The sequence below is a fragment of the Pholcus phalangioides genome, unplaced genomic scaffold (assembly GCF_987345545.1).
Source record: "Pholcus phalangioides strain wild (caught in Gottingen) unplaced genomic scaffold, Ppha-v1.0 ptg000017l_1, whole genome shotgun sequence".
In the NCBI taxonomy this organism is placed as follows: domain Eukaryota; kingdom Metazoa; phylum Arthropoda; class Arachnida; order Araneae; family Pholcidae; genus Pholcus; species Pholcus phalangioides.
In genome coordinates, this window is record NW_028301610.1 from 39932294 (window position 1) to 39950101 (window position 17808).

The 17808-nt window shown below is 37.1% G+C and overlaps 1 protein-coding gene across 2 annotated transcripts in view; it reads left to right on the top strand.

Moving 5' to 3' along the window:
- Positions 1–17808, top strand: part of AP-1gamma (adaptor protein complex 1, gamma subunit) — an 84650-nt gene that overhangs the window by 12253 nt on the left and 54589 nt on the right. For both annotated transcript variants that reach the window (XM_089247139.1, XM_089247140.1), the window contains exons 3-5: positions 1841–1965; positions 2140–2281; positions 12081–12177. In XM_089247139.1, the coding sequence (XP_089103265.1) occupies positions 1841–1965; positions 2140–2281; positions 12081–12177 (364 nt within the window). The remainder of the gene's footprint in view (positions 1–1840; positions 1966–2139; positions 2282–12080; positions 12178–17808) is intronic.

Here is a 17808-nt window from a genome sequence, read left to right on the forward strand (position 1 = left end):
AACCAGTGTGATCGCTGAATGGATGACAGCAATGAAAGAAATTAGACATTCATTAAATAATAAACATTTATTCAGTTAACTATTGAAATTTTAACACAAAAGGATTATCACAGTTAGCTTTCTCTCTAAACATTATTTGACACAGTAAAAGAACGCTCTCACCGCTTTGTCCAGAAATTCATGTGCTAATCCAGATCGTCTATAATCCACAATATCACCTTTAAGGGTTGGTCTATGCACCACAATTGAAGAAAACCCCGGAGCCGAGTTCTCACGGTATTGCATTCTGAAATGTCCGTTGAAACCACCGGCCAACCCTGCATAGGTCACAGCAAGTGGTGAATGTCGAGAGAGGCCAAGAGGCAGCCGGTCTGGCTACCGATCAATCCACATGCCGGACGAGACGACCTTTGAACATCACGGGAACATTGCAGACGAGAGGTGCCGAAGCACACCTTTCTGCAATTAATGCATTATTTTGACAGATCTCCTGGCGTACGTCTCAACAGGGCGAGACGTCTTTGAATAAGTAACTGTTTTGAAAACGCAGGAATCAGTCTGAAGTAGCGAGCATCTCATTATGCATCTGGTATTTATACAAGAGCATTCCCATAATGCCTCTTGACGGAACCAATCAGAAAGCCGAAGGTATGGAACTGAACTTGCATCTAATTTACATATCTTCATGAGAGAGAGAAAAGCAATAGTGCACAAATATATCACAGAACCCGACAACGCAAAATAAATATGGCGGCCAATCGGTGACACATGATCTTGCCGATTAATTCCGGAAACAAAAACAAGGTGAAACAAATTAAAATCTATATAAATGACTAGAATAAGGACCATTTTCGCGGGTGCCTAAATGGTAATGTTACTTAGCAAGCTATCCAAAAAAGTGTTTTTTGTTTACTTTTGTAACAGGTAATAGCAGATGATTTCGAGGAAAATATACATAGATATTTTCTTCATTCTGGAACAGGATTAAAAATTGTAATATGAAAATATTTAATTTTCACTCATCCTTAGCGGGATGATAAGATACACATGTGATTAAGATACACTTATCTTAAAACAGGTTTTTTTCATGTCATTTAAAATGCTATATGTCTAACTAATATTTCATCCCATATTTAACCTCATCTTCCTTTCAAAGGGCTTCAGGAGCAATTCTGCAAATATAGACACCGATATACAATTTAATTTTCAACAGCATCAAATTCCTCAATTTCAGCAAGCATTTCTGTAGGCTGTGCGCTGGAAATCATTGTTATTTTTCAGCTACCTCCATTCAAAGCCAGTGTATCCAAGATGTATACATTCACTTTTTTTTCAAGTAGATCTCTCAAGATCCCATTCTCTGGTGGCTCATGATGCATACTTTTCAAGAGGCACAGCACAGTTGCGGATTAAACTTACTGTTAGGATTGTAACCGAGTGACTTGCAGTAACACACCCTGTAATTTCCCTGAGTTGCCTTTTCTGAATAATTTTTTTTTTAAATATGGGTGCGAGGGAAATCATGCAAAGCCCATTTTAAATTCTGGAAGTTTGTAAAATGCAGTTTTACATGTAAAATTTTTTAGTTTGAGGTCTGTTTTCTGGACCTGAAATTTTTGTTAGGGACCAAAATTTTGACTGGAGTGGTCCCTAAACAGGGTTTGACTGTTCATGAGCTTTGGTCCAAAATGTAGGTATAGAACAACTCTTGAATTATTGTTTTCATCAAGACTTGCATTATTATGTCGAATTGCTTAAAGAGGATGTGAGAAGTTTAAGGGTTAATAAGCTTGATTATATTTTGTGGTTATATATTTGCATTTATCTTGTATTCTTATAGTTGGAATGTTTGAAACTGATAGCCTCACCCAGGTTTACTGACAAAAGGATTGGCTACCTTGGTTCCATGTTATTGCTAGATGAGCGACAAGATGTTCATTTATTGATCACTAATTCCTTGAAAAAGTAAATATTTGAGTATGAAAAAAACTTTTTTTTTGTGTATTCATATTAAATATTGGATACTGTCAGAATTTAAAGATCAAAACATATCAGTGATATTGAAAGTAATTGAAAATATCTCTTTAAAATTTATGTTCATGTAACAACTGCCTTGAGTTCAATCCAATTATTTTTTAGTGATCTCAACAGCCAAACCCAGTTTGTTACCGGCTTAGCATTATGTACATTAGGAGTGATTTGTTCACCGCAGATGAGCAGAGATTTAGCATCTGAAGTGGAAAAGCTTCTGAAGACATCAAATGCATACATACGCAAAAAAGTAATTCTTTTATTGCAATATGATTCTTTTCCTGTCTGTATTTTATAGTTCATTTGTGGTTGTTTGCAGGGCTCCCACTTGCCCTACTTTTCTTATTTTTTGGTAAAATGTCCTTTCTAGTTTTTGTCCTATTTTTTTTTACCAAATCCTATCAACAAAATTAATGTAATTGATTTTAATTGAGGTGGGAATCATTGATATATTGTCAAATACTACAAATGTACACTGGAGAAGAAATTAAGAGAATTTGCAGACTTGGTCGATTATCTCTAGAACTACTGTACCGATTTTAATGAAATTTGATATGTACATACATTGATACAATACAAAACAAATAACCATTCAATAATTGTAATACACACGCATGATCGTGCGTAATACTCGTTGGAGTCGGAACGTATGAAACAGCGGTTGCAGAATAAACAAAAAAATGGTTTAATAGGAGGTATGGTTCCCTCTTACAGATATACAGGTCTCGCAGCGTGATTTCATACTTGAAATAAGGCAGTTTATCATTTCCTGTGGCAATTGGTCCCACTCGTTCAGCAACGCTGTTTTCATTCCCTGGATGGTTCCCGGAGGGGGGTTGCGAGTTGCAATTGCCCTCCCCAGAGCGTCCCAGACATGCTCTATAGGGTTAAGGTCTGGAGATCTGGCTGGCCAATCCATCCGGCGAATATCCTCACTCTCTAGAAAATCGTCGAACAGAAGAGCTCTATGTGGCCTACTGCACCCCTGAAAAGGCGAACATAGGGCTCCAAGACCTCATCCTTATACCTCACACCAGTCACAGTGCCTCTTTCAAAGACATGGAGAGGTGTGCGGCCACCCAACATGATGCCTGCCCAGACCATTAAACCTCCTCCGCCATAATGGTCGATTTCGTGGACATTGGAGGGTAGGTAGCGGGTCCCTGGTTCTCTCCATATGAACGTACGGCGAGAATCGGTGCTTAGGCTGAACCGGGACTCATCAGTGAAGATAACGGTCGCCCATTGATCCATACTCCAATCTCTATGCTCTCTGCACCATGATAAACAGATTCTCCTGTCCGTAGAAGTGAGCGGGACGCAAACAGCAGGTCTTCTTGCAAACAACCCTCTCTCATGAAGTCTTTTGGAAACAGTCACCTTTGATACACGGGTTCCTGTGGCTGCATACAAGTCACGAGAGAGCTGAGAAGCTGTAGCACTCCTGTTACGCCTCACTATAATCGACAAATGGCGATCTTCTCTGGCCGTCGTGGCTCTTGGACGACCTTGCCCAGGCTTTCTCTCGATGGATCCGGTATCCTGGAACTGTTTCCATAACTTACACACGACGCTGGCCGTTAAATTGAACACTCTACAAATCTGGACTTGAGATTGGCCTGCTTCTAGCCTCCCCACAATTTGCCACCTCATTCCATCATCTAAACGTTGGTGGTTACTAATTTTTACTGTTACAATTTGAAATTAACCGATTGCTGCAAAATAACACCAAGAAATTCTCTGAGGTGTGCTAGCGAACGAAATGCGTCTTAACTTACGCGTGCTTATAAAGCCTGTTTCTCTACTGGCTCCGCCTACACACACGTGTACTCTTACGTATTTGACGTACAAGATTTGCATTTTTGTCTAGAAGCAGTGGTTTTACATTCAGTTCAGTTCAGTTTTCATGAAATTCGATAAAATATGCAAATTCTCTTAATTTATTTCACCAGTGTAGTAGAGTGTTATTAATGATTCTGCCTAAGCAGAAATTATATTATTTTTCAGGTTATTGAGGGCTGTATGTGGACCATTTGGTTTATTAATTTTCCTTTTGCTTAGTTTGAGGCGTTCAACAAGTAGAGTAATCATTAAAAACTTCAGTCTGGATGTAAAAAATAATTTTGTATTTACTGCTTCATGGTCTTGGACCAACATTCATCCTTCAAAATTATGGTGCACATTTTGAGTATAGGTGAAACATCATCATTGTATAAATAAGCGGTTGGATACATAGGCCTATTCTAGGTTTGGTGATTCTGATGCTATCTAATAGCATTGAATTGTCTTCTGTATTTTTAGGGCATGCAGAAACTTGAACAAATCCCTTTAAAAAGGGGGGGGGATGGACAATGCAGTAAAACCATCCGGTTCACCTTGATTTATTTACATTGGGTCTTATAGTGCTTTTAAAAGTGGTCTCGAAAGTGCATGATTTTTAAAAAACCTACATGTCTTCAAAATTTGCTATGCATTGTCGATGAGAGTTGACAGACTGGACTGTGGAAGACTCCAAAAAGGAATGTAATATATATTGTGAGGGAGACAAAAAAAAATTTATCTGTGGAAAATTAAGAAAAAAGGATTAATCTGAAATTATCTGATTGTTAGTACACTGTTTTGGTGAAAAATTGTTTGTTACCAAGTCATTTCTCTCCTTTTGCTTTGGCTTGAGTTAATCTTATAGAATACTCAAATAGTGCTATGAACTTTTTTTAATTAAAAAAGGGATTTTTTTTTCAATTATGCTATGATTATGTGTCTAGGTAGGTGTACCCATCCTACTTTTTCAAATTTTTGAGTAGGGGCCTTCAGTTTGCAGTAAAGAGAAAGATTGAGATTGTATCCTCATGCCACAGAATGTAGTTTCAAGTATCGGAGATTATAAGAAGCATGTTAAAAATATTGAAAATATCTTGAAAACTCCTATATAAAAGTACAGGGGTTGGACAAAATAATATGAACACCTGTGAAATGAGACAAAATCTTTATTAATAGGCTGTTGGCCCTCCTTTTGCATTAATTACAGCTTGTATCCGTTGTGGGATGAAAAAATACAAGTCATGCACCACAGTAACAGGGATACGTAGTCGCCACTTCTGCAAAAAAGTCCCTAATTCAGAACGTGTCTTTGGAGGTGGAAACCTACTGCTCAGTTTGGCCTCCAAAATACCCCACAAAGGTTCAATTATATTAAGATCAGGGAATTGAGGTGTTGCAGTTCATCGTGTTCATCAAGCCATTCTCCGACAATTCCACCAGTGTGAACAGGCGAATTACATCTTGGAACACAGGTCAAGAATCAGGGAACTAATATTGCACCATTGAATGAAAATGGTTGGCCAGAATACTGACATAAACCGATGCTTTAACCCACCCAGGACAACAAGTGAGCCGATACCATGGTGAGACATGACACCCCTCAGCATCACTCATCCCCCTCCATGCTTAACAGTAGAAAGGAAACAGTCATCATCATAAACTTGTGCTAGCGTTCTCCAAATGTAAACACGTCCGTTAATCTGGAATAATGTAAACGAAGATTCGTCTGACCAGATGACATTCTACCATTGTTGTCGTGTCCAATTCTTATGTTCGTGACACCATGTTCGTCGTTTCAAGGCATTGCATGGTGTCACCAATGATTTTGGAATAGTCGCTCTACCATGTATGTTTGCTGCATGCAGTTCACTGCGGATAGTTTTAGTGGATACACCTTCCTGTAGATGTGTGTTCATCTCAGATGTTATCTGGGATGCTGTTATCTTGTGCTTTCTGGCCACAATCCGCTTCAAAACCCTTTTGGCCATCTTCGACTTTCGGCCACTGTTATGCTTGATAGATGTCTTTCCGTTTGCTTTAGGCTGTCATTACCATTGACACAGTACTTCTTTCGACACCAACAAGGATGTCCGTTTTCATTACTGTGGCTTTGGCAAGACGAGCTCCAACAATCATGCCTCTACCCTGTGAGGTTAGCCATAACGAAGTTTTAACGCCCCAATATACATCGCATCCGAACGCTATCACTGCTACGACTAGACTGATGTGTGTACATTATCGCCCACTAAGTGGAACTCTTCCACACTAGAGGGTGGGCGTATACGACAGGTTCCCTTGAGTGTTGTTTTTTGCACAGGTGTTCACATTATTTTGTCCAACCCCTGTAGTTTGATAGCAATAAAACAATTCTTAACTTTCTATGAATAGCTGGGATTTTATTTTGACTTCCTCGCTAAAATTTCTGGCCAACCAATGTCAACCAATCAACCTATTTCGATTATAATAAAGATTTATTTAATTTTGATTGTACCACAGTAATGATAATTTGTCTAGCTAACATTTTAACTTGAATAAAAATATTTTTTTTTGAAAAAAAACATTTTCAACACAAAAATACTAACATACATTCTCACTGTGATGATGAATTTCTGTTTTCAAGATGACATTGTCCACTGATAATTTACACATTCTCCACGCTCTTTAATTTTGGTCTTTAGTAGTTACTGAAAAATGGTCCTTAGTTTAGACATGGTACCCTAATTTCTAACAAACAACTCTCTCTCTAAAGACAAAAAACGGTATGGGGATTGCTTTTGTGTTAAGGACCAAGGAGGTGGTACAAATTATAGCTTGGATTATGAATACCGTTGATACATAGAGTTCTATTGACAATGGTGGAGGTGGAATGCACACAACCATCAAGAAAGAAAATGGGATTGAAAATTATTTCATGACATATACTATTATATAAACATTATCATCTATATATATAAAATTGATTTTCTGTGTGTGTGTGTCTGTGTGTGTGTATGTATGTTCTCTATACAAATCTACAATTTTAAATCGATCGTCACCAAATTTTGCATATATACCAAATGGGACCCAACTTGAACGATAGGCTACTTTAAAATTTCGTCAGAGCAGGGCAAGTGCCCCAAATGGGCAAAAAACTGTCGGGCAACAATGGTTTTTGGGCCTCAACAATCACTTTCCGAACGTTTACATTGGTTACTGTGGATCCCTAGCAATGCGTTTCAGACGTGTTTATGCCTTTACAATGGCTTGCCACTTCTTCAACGCTGTCAATATATGTATAATATTTATGCCTTTATAATGGTTTGCCACATTTTCAATATACTCTCAGTAATGAGGCTTTTTGAATAGACGTCATAATCATCATCAGCATCGCTTTGAGAGTCAGGAAAAGGGTGATCCTCATAGAAATCAGTGCTAAAATTGTCGATTTTACTGTAGAAATGCGGAAATTTAGTGGGGCTTTCCACTACATCAATAATTTTAAAAAAGTGTATTGAATTCTCAATTTTTGAAATATTGAGTTCGCTTAGAGATACGAAGCCCAGAAAATTAAATACGAAGTGAATAGACGGACCTACTTTTGAGTTGGATATTCATGCAATAACATTGATTTTAACTTTCCATTTATATCTTCTCAAGCAAATAACACAATACAATGATGCATGAAAATTAATGTTTCAATATTCAACTGCATAAATTCATATAGTTTATAGGTTGTTTTAAAATTAATTATGGGCCCGTAAAGTGCATCGAAGAAATTCCACAGCTTTAACTAATCATTTTTGGAAGCTTAAACAGGCAGAGATGGATAACTTGAAGTTCAAAAAGGGAGGGGGGGGGAAATCGAACTAACTACCTAGCGCCCTTTAAAAAAGGAAAAAAATGTTTACTTCTACGTTTCTTTAAATCTAGATTTGTTTATTTCATGAGTCGCGCGGGAAGTTGCCATATTGGTTAACTTGGACACAGTTTGTATGTCCCTCAAAGAAAGAGGGAGATATCACGTGATCCAAAAAGCCTCATTGAAGAAAACCCGGCCAACGCCGGGTAATATAGCTAGTTGTTTATAAAACCAATTATTGTATTACAAATACCAATACATACACAGTGATATCCTTATATAATAATGCTCTGCGTACCAGGGAAAAATAGTGTAGAGGGATTGTTGTTATATCGGAAGGCAGCATTATCATCAGACTTTTGCATTATCAAATTTTTGCTATTGTTCATATCTTTTCTGAATCAGCATTGTTTGTACTACTAGAAAATGCACTTATAAGGATTTAATCGAAAATCATGAAATAAAAATTAGTTAATAAAATTTGGTTGAATTTTTCACCTCTGTAAAGGTGTTCACTGAAATGCACTTGTATTACATGGAAGGTCTCTACCCTCATCCATGAGTGAGATACTTTCTATTTTTTTATTATGAATGAAATTTGAATAAATCAGATCAATCTCGGGAATCCTGGCTAGACACGGATTCAAATGGTAGATTATCTCTCCTAGGAGTCAAATTATATGGTAAAATACGGGACAATCCAACAAACCTTCACGATAAATCGACCCTCCCAACAGATCAACCATTGCTCTGGCGGCCCTCCATACTTAGCTGGAATTAACAGCTTACATGTGAAAATCATAGCACCAGATCCCATATGGCAGTCCCCTCCCTCCATTATAGACAAAGACCCAGGTCATGCCCACATAGACCTAAGGGTTAATATGCTCCTGGTTCTATGGATGGATCTGATGAATTCTGAAAGTAGTAATATTTTTCAACCATGTTTCACTTTTAAAGCTTTTCTCTTCACAGCTCTCTATGACTCCCTTCACCACCTTTCGTGGATCACCTTTCTTCTGATTTTCTCCTGTGACCCCCTAGAACAGCGGTTCTCAACCTTTTTGACTCGCTGAGCCCTTACAAGTAAAAAAATTCTATGGCGGAGCCAATAGGCCAATTTTTTAATTATTCATTGAAGTTAGTGATTTATTTTTACTATTTAAAAATACTTATAATTGTTTTTCTAAATTTTACTGTTTTTATTTTCCTCAAGCTTCCGCGGAGCCCCTGGAGAGCGCATAAGGAGCCCCAAGGGCTCCGCGGAGCACCGGTTGAGAACCGCTGCCCTAGAATATCCCAGGACCGCAAGGGGGCCTATATGGTCCCAGGTTGAGAACCGCTGTACTAGACCACTACACTAGCAACAAACATTTTTATTTCCTTAGAGCGTATATATGATGAATGGGACTGTACAATGGGCAGTCAGACCTAACTCAGCTAGTAATTCATATGAAGAGGTTAAAGTCAGAGTGGTGAAAGTTGATTAATCCTCATTTTGAGAAAAAGATTTTACTAGAATTATTGATAGAGTCCCACGCATTTAACATTTTTTGATTTCATAATCTAGTAGTGTATAGTACATTATGAAACTGAGACTTATAGAAATATAAGTAAGTCTCTGCTTTAAAGATTTTTCATATGGATTACAATACGAATGAATGGAAGCTGAAAGGAAACCACAGTGAAATTTTTTTTTTTGACGAGTCAATAAATATTTCCCATGCTCGAGTCATTCTGAAATCTTATGCTGCAAACGTTCCAACAAAATACAAATTTTCCTTCTTTTCAAGAAAGGTTTAAACTGACAACAACAGGTTTAAAATGGTTTAGATGGTTAGGGTATGTGATGGTTATTATATTAGGTTTAATGGTGAGACTCAAGCTTTCCCAGAAGATTCCAATAATGTAGTTCCGCTCCAGTATATCCACATTGGCTTTTAATAGTTCCAAATAATGAACAAGATTGTTCAGTTCACTTATTGTGATTTCATGTTGCAGAGCTATTTTATCAGAACATGAATATTCTGAAACAACAGGGTTTGCTACACTGACATTTTTGATGAAAAATGTCATTTTTTTGACAAAAAAATATGCATCAAATATCCTAAATTTCGGAAAAGGACACATAAAAATTTGGTTCACACGTCCTGTGGGACACGTTCTTTTCTAGTTCTACGATGAAAAAGTAAGAGAAAAAAAAACCAATTTTTTTTTTTCTTTTCACAGTCTATCACAATCTCACAACCTTGAAAAAATGATTTCACTACTTTGTACACTGTACTATATTGATATACATGTGGGTTGTTGAAGATATTTAGTTTCCCTTAATAGGGCCGTGTACAGAATTTTCGAAGAGAATTTCAGAGTTTCTATTCCCCTGCGGATTTTCTCCCTCCGGTTACATATCAGAAATTACAGTTATTTTTTCTATATGATGTAAATTCACGTTCTTACAAGATTGCAAATGCATGTTTTTTTGAAAATTATTAAAGGATTTAGAACGCCTATTCAAAGTGAAACATTTTCAGAGATTGTTCAGAAAAAAAAAAATCTGTAAAAATTCTACCTTGAATATCCAGTTTTATCATCTAGCTACTATGTGATAGTAACCTCATCTATCCCAAAAATCACTGTTGTGTACTCAGAATTAGCTTTTGGAGGGGCAGAAGTATTTCTTCCACAGAAATTGTGGGTCATTAATGCTGAAAAAGAATTTTAAATTAACAATAGTATAAGACTCCTTTTTTCCAATATTTTAATTTTCTACAAAAATATTTTTAATTTTTCATTTTCTAGGGGTGGCACGGGCCCTCATACTCCAGATTTTGCCTCTGGTGAAAATCAAAAAACAAGGATTTTGCCTTTGGTGAAAATCTGGGTTTGGAACCCGTAATTTTGCAGTGGTAATCAGCTAAAAATATGCTTTTTTAAGGTTTTCCAATTTTGAGTCGGCTATTCCTTTGAAAATAGTTCTGGTTGCCACGACAATCACATAAACCTATAACATAAATATGTATACATTAAATTTCAAATCCATGCATTACCAATTTAGAGGATAGATGCACGGACGCAACTAGAGTGTGGGGGAGAGCAGACAGGTGTAGTGCCCCCCCCCCCCCCCCGGCTCTGGACTAGAGGTTCCAAATTCACCCTTTATAACTGCTTCTACATTACACAGGGTGCCAAAATGTGTTTACCTCTCTCTAGATAGATGGCACCACCTACTGAACACAAAACATGCAAATTGCTGGGCACACAAACATACTTAAGTTTCACCAGCACAAATCTGACATAGTCCTATATACAGGTGTAAAAATATGTCGCAGTTAAATGGCGACAGATCAGAGTGGTAGACCATCAGGGAGAGAAAATAAAATCATTCTACTAGGAAACGCTTCGCAAGAATTTATATGAAATCCTTGCTCGTATGAATAGGGAATCGGAAGATAAGTGTCTGAGAGAATGTGTACTGAGAGAGAGAATCTTATTTGCTTTAAATTTAAATCGCAGAAGATATTATTGAAAGAGCTGAGATTTTTTTGACGAAATGAAAAATCAATGAGAAGGGAATTTATGGATTGATTTATTAGTAAATATATAAATTTGTGCCTCTCTAACTTTTAGTTACAGTAGATCCTGCTTATAACATTTTTCAAAAAACCCATAAAAAAACAAGCAGGAAAACACTTCAAACGAGAAATCTTAAGAATTACTTGAGTTGGGACCATAAAAATCAGTTTTATCAAGTGCAAAAATGTTCTAAATTGGAACGTTATTAGTGGGATCAACTGTATATTTGGTTTAGATTTGTTAAATGTGCTACGTTCTCTGTGTTAATGGGCTTCTTTGCAAGCTTTTCCTACAATGAAAGTAAAGGAACCTTTTTGGATAGAACATGTTTTTATAAATGAATCATTTATTTGATTCACAGAGATACTTCCTCCCACCCAGAACATGGCCCACCGCTCTGTCTCAAGGAAGAGATATAAGCAGGTGATCAAAGACCTAGAGCATGCTGGAAAAAAATTCATAGAAATACCAGTGAATTATGGGGGGAAGGGGAGGGGGAATACTTTTTTTTCAAGATAATTTTTTTTGAGAGGGACCCAAATTTTTTTAATATAACAGGTCCCGTGACCCAGTTAAATTAGAATACAGCGACATCTCTGACCATACAAGTTGGGAGATTATACGTAAATTTTGTTAAATATGATAAATTAACAATATATGAACAAAATTTATCAAACTTACATAAATGGTCAGTGATTATCCATAATAAGTGGATTTAGGAATTTTCATGAACTAAAAGTTTTACACCATAAAAATTACTTATCTGAATTTACAATTCTGCAGATTATGACTTATTTTCTGTATGATTTTATTTTAGGCTGCTCTTTGTGCATTTCGAATCATCAAAAAATTGCCTGAGTTGATGGAGATGTTCATTCCTGCCACTAGGTCATTGCTGTCCGAAAAAAATCATGGTTTGTATTTTATTTACTTATTTTATTATTTTTTTGTTATTGTATTTTTTTTTCTAGTTTTTCTAACATCAGGTTATCTACATCATGGAAAAGTTTTTGTTTTCTTAATTTATTTTTGCGAGTATTTGTTTTCAATGTGGTGCTAAGTTCACTCTAGCACCTGTTTAAACTTCAATATATATTCCGCAAAAATAATTATATATACAGGGTGTTCTGTTAATGGATCGACAAACTCAGGGTTGTTAGTAGACATCAAGAGGAACAAAAATTGCAATGGAGCATGGTGTCGCAAACCACGTTGAGAGGGGGAAAATTTCAAAAAACACATGCAGGTTTCGACGTCACGCTGGAACGACAAAAAGTAAAATAATAACTAAGAAAAGATTTATTTGATTAATTATTACAAGAGTTGTTGGAAGTGGTGGCCGCTCACGTCATTGCACAGTCTGCAACGACATAAAAATGATTCCCGGATGTGCTCGAAGATACCAGATATGCTTTTGCTGTCTGCGGCAACGCCGGCAATCCAAGTTGAGATCCTTCGGTGTGTCCACAGGATATTGCTGTTAGTACATCTGTTGTGCTAAGCGCCTATTGCCATCCGCTCAACTGTAAATCAGATGCATATCAGCGTATTCTTCGTTGGCGTAGTCAGCCATCACGATACTCATTGAAACAGACAACTAACTGCTACAGATGCTTACTACCACAATTGCGCTAATTTACGTCATCCGTGTCAGCGCAGTGTCTCTCAAAAAGAACCCAATTTGATTGAAAACTTCACTTTATTCCATATCAGGCTTAGCATGAAAATAACAGTGACGAGACATAACACACATATATTGAATTGCAATTGAACTATACTGCATAACTATAACCAAAAAATGAAAACGGAATGAGAACAAGCATCATCTTTCATATTCGGAAATCCCTTCATGGAAGTAGACCGGTTACCGACCAGCGTAATCCGTCATTTGCATAAGGCATGAAGAATTTTTTTCCCCCAACAATCCAAACGCGAGATCCTACTCAGCGCATGCATTTTGCGCCGCTGCTTACGTCAGATACAATGAGCAAACCCACGAATGCATTCAGTGATCAACTGACATCCACCTTTCGTCTTCTCTGGCCTCAGAGCCTGCATGCGTTTTTTGCGATTTTCACCCTCTCAACGTGGTTTGCAATACCATGTTCCATTACAATTTTTGTTCCTCTTGATGCCTACTAACAACCCTGAGTTTGTCGATCCATTAACAGAACACCCTGTATATATAAATGCACACACACACACACATATATATATATATATATATATATATATATACATACATCAAAAGAAACTGCAAATCATTTCTTGCTTTGGTCTCAACAATTTTGTTTTTCTTTGGATTTTAAAACCTTCCAGATGTCATGAATATCCTCTCTAAGCTGTATATGTATAGGCAGACATCGTGAAAATGTTCTTTTGTGCATATAAAATCACTAAATACACTGCTCAAAACAATTAGGGGAGCAAGCAAAAAAGTGAAGAAAACCGTGCGAGACAGCCACGTATTGGCATACAATGGATAGTACACGCGTATCAATGCGCAATACAGAAAAAAGACGTAAAAAAATTTGGAATTAAGCTTTAATTCTTTGAAAATATGGAAAAAACATGAAAAGATGATTTAGGGCAACAATTTGGTTACATGTAAACGATAAAAAAAAGTACTGTTTAGACATGATGCATGAGTTTTAATAGGGCGTGTGGTCTCCTCGAACAGCTAAGACTGCTGCACACCTGTTTGCCATGGATGCGATGAGGTTATCGATCAGACTTTGGGGAATACTGTTCCACTCCTCAAGAAGTGCAATCTGCAAGTCTCGGACAGTAACAGGCGGCCTTGGTCGCGCAGCAATGCGTCGTCCGAGCATGTTTGGGACATGGAGTCAGAAGAGCACGCTGGCCATTCCATACGCTGTATTGTTTCAGCTTCAAGCATGTTCTCCACCAGACGAGCTCTATGCGGTCGGGCATTATCATCCTGGAAAACAAAGGAATCTCCAATGGCTCCAGCGTAAGGGATGACATGAGGTCTCCTCAGTATCTCGTCTGCATACCTTCGGGCCGTCAAAGTGCCATTCCGATGATATGCAGGTCCGTACGTCCGCCTATGCTGATTCCACCCCATACCATCCAACCAGCTCGTCTGTATTGTGACCTTTCACGAACGAATGCGGGGTTATTTCGAGTGCCCCTGTCCCTCCATACCAGAACACGTCGGGTGTCACACTCCAGACTGAATCGGGACTCGTCTGTAAACAGCACTTGGCTCCAATCATGTTGCTCCCAATCTCGATGTTCAGCAGCCCATCTTCTTCGGGCCGTACGGTGGCGTGGGGTCAACGGAATGCAGACCATTGGCCTACATGCATAGAGCCCTCCCTCATGAAGCCTATTACGTACTGTTTGGCTGGACACCCTTCGTCCTGTTGCCAAGAGCAACCGTCTTTGCAGCTGCGTAGCATTCTCTGTTCTGTTTCGACGGGCTGTTAACCGTATATACTGGTCATCAGTTGCTGTAGTGGCGCGTGGCCGACCTTGCCCTGGTCGACGTCTAACATTTCCTGTTTCTTGGAATCGATTCCACAGCCTTGCAACAACACTTCTGGCGACTCCAACAGCATCCGCGACACTACGTTGTGTTTGCCCGGATTCCAGTCCATGGATTCCGGTAAATCACGTTGTTGAGACATCCTCAAGTCACCTTGTCTCAAAAAAAAAATACTGCGCATTCGAATTTCACAGTTACGGCAGTAAAACAGACGTTTCTGCAACATCCCGATTTCTGCCCTTATCTCCTTTTTCTGGTTTTTGACGTCATGAACTTTGATTTGCATATGAAGTTTTCTTCTTCCGTTTCCTGCTAGGCTTTAAATTATGGATGATTCATTTTATGTTACTTATCGGTATACATCTTTGCGTAATTTTGTTAAAACCATGTGCTCCCCTAATTGTTTTGAGCAGTGTATATCATTAATATATATGGCTTATACCTTGTTCAGAAAAAAAAAAAGACAGGTTTGCGCAGATAAAGCTAAAAAATTTTTTGGATTTTATAAATGCATGATGTCAACTTTTTTGGCACCTTTGTGCATTAAAATTAGAAATATCTTGCAGTCTCCTGACCTGAGCGTGAAGAACCTGAGCAACATTCTTCTTCCAGTCATATGAAATTAAGCTAAATCCTCAGAAAAAAAAGGTATTTTTGGTTTCTTGTGATTGTATAGTGGTGGCAGAGGATTATTTTCTGCAGTTTTCCTACTGCCGAGTTGGTTTCAGTTTCTGAAAAAAAATCTTGCTACAGTGAGTTACGCCAAGGTTTTTGCTATCTATCACCATGGCACAAAACTTTTATTCATTTGCATGTAAAAGATCTGTTCTGCCAAACAAAAAAAATGCTAGTTTGCCATTGTTGTCAAATTGCTATAACCAATAAGAAGCCAACACGAATCACACCCACATAATTAAATGGGAATACACATGAATGAAATGAATCAGAAGTGATAAAGTGTACATAGATAGAAGCACCTTCTAATAATGACACCTGGTGTTAAAAAGGATATTCACACATACACAAAGGTTTTTGTGGGTTTCAAAATTGGCTATCTAGCATCTTTCTGACAGAAATACTACTTTAACCTATTTGAGAAAGAAATAGTGTCATGATGACCACCCAAATACAAGGCTATCGCAACTGGGCCCATACTCAGTTGTTTGAGCACCTACCTTTCAGTCATTGAAGAAAATCTGTCCAAAATCAAGTAAGGGGTCAGTGCGAGATCATTTACTACCATTGCATGAATGGCACATTTAACGCTGTGGAATCGAAAAATATTACTTAAATTTTTTTATGATTTTTGAATTATAAGAAAAACAATATTCATTTTGGATTTTATGAGGGGAGGGGTCAAATTAGAGGAAATACAACCCTCCTTTCCATGTACAATTATTTTTTGTAGTAAAAAAATTCTCTCTCCTGAAAAAGTCCTGCGTATGCCATTGTATATATGTATATGAAAAGTGTATATTTTTTTTCATTAAAAAAATTTAGAGTGCTATGAAATTAATAAATGTGCTGTTACAAAAATAAAATTATTTCTTACCCCTTGATGAAAAAATGACAGTTGCATCAATAGAAAAAAAATTCCTGCAATTTAACCTTTTATCCATCACATTATGGAAAAATAAAATAATAAACTTTTTGGTTAGTCATTGTAGCTCTAATTAAAGCATAAAATTATTTAGTGCTCGAATTAATTAACCTGGTACTTTTTAAAGTCACGTTTGTGTTTTACGCTTACAATATAAAAATAAAAAAAATGCCAATTTGAATATGTTGAATAATACAGTTTTATTTATTTTACCACCCCCAAAGAAAACCATTTTTTATACATTTCTTAGGGAACGCTTTTACAGGGGAAAAACATCTAACAATTTTATTAATTAAAATGTTTTAAAAAAATGTTGCCCCATACTTGTGCCGTCATCGTGTAATCAGAGTTGTACAGCTTTTATGCTTCAAAATACCCTACAATCTATGTGAGAAATGTTACAAGGCAAAAAAAAGAATGTGGTACTTCAAAGTACTGTCAGTTAAAGGGTTAAACTTTATGACAATTGAGGGAATAGACAGGAAAATTGAGAATCTGTTGAAAGAAACTCCATAGAATAAATAAGGAAAAGATTAGATATACAATGGCTGCAGACTGAAAATGACACTAAGCAGAAATTTAAAAGTTTTGTGTGCTAACAATCAATTAAAAAAGGCTTTGTACACACAGTTGGAAAAAACTCAATTCAAGAGCCTGATGAAACGGTTTGTGTTTGGTTAAGAATGCAGTATGCCCGTGGAAATATCTCTCATGCCATTTTGCCAAAAACAGCGACTTTCAATGAAAAACTGGTGGTTGATGAATCGTTTTAAGCAATTCAAAGTTAGAAAGATGAAGGGGTATTGGACTGTAGCATTATAGAGCTGAATATGTGCGAAGAATAGCTGTTATCAGACAAAATGTGTCTGTGATCAGCAGACTTGTATTTGCCACATCTTCAAACATTAGTCTTTATTAACTAAGGTTCTCTGTATCCTTTGAATTTAGACCCATCTGCCTTGGTTAGTTAAGGTTCTAATGAATTTGATTAATAACTTGTATCAAATCATCTATATATAAAATAACATGTCCTGATGAATAAACATGTAATAATAAATAACATGTCCTGATGAATAAACATGTAATAATAAATAACATGTCCGCAGAGCCGAAACCACTGCAGCTATAAATATGAAATTTGGTCAGTAGTTTCATTTTATGATGTAAGGACTCACTAAGGTGTTTTTCAAAATTCTACCCCTAAGGGTTCCATGGGTTATACAGAGAAATCATGCTGAGCCGAAACTGCTGAAGCTGTACATGTGTAATTCGGCTAGTAGTTTTATTGCATGATTTCATTATGTAAGGACTACCTAAAAAGGGATTTTTTGAAATTGCACCCCTAAAGTGGTCATGGGAGGGTTCAAAGGTTATATGGAGTAATCATCAGCTGAGCTGAAATTGCTGAAGTTATAAATATGAAATTTGGTCAGT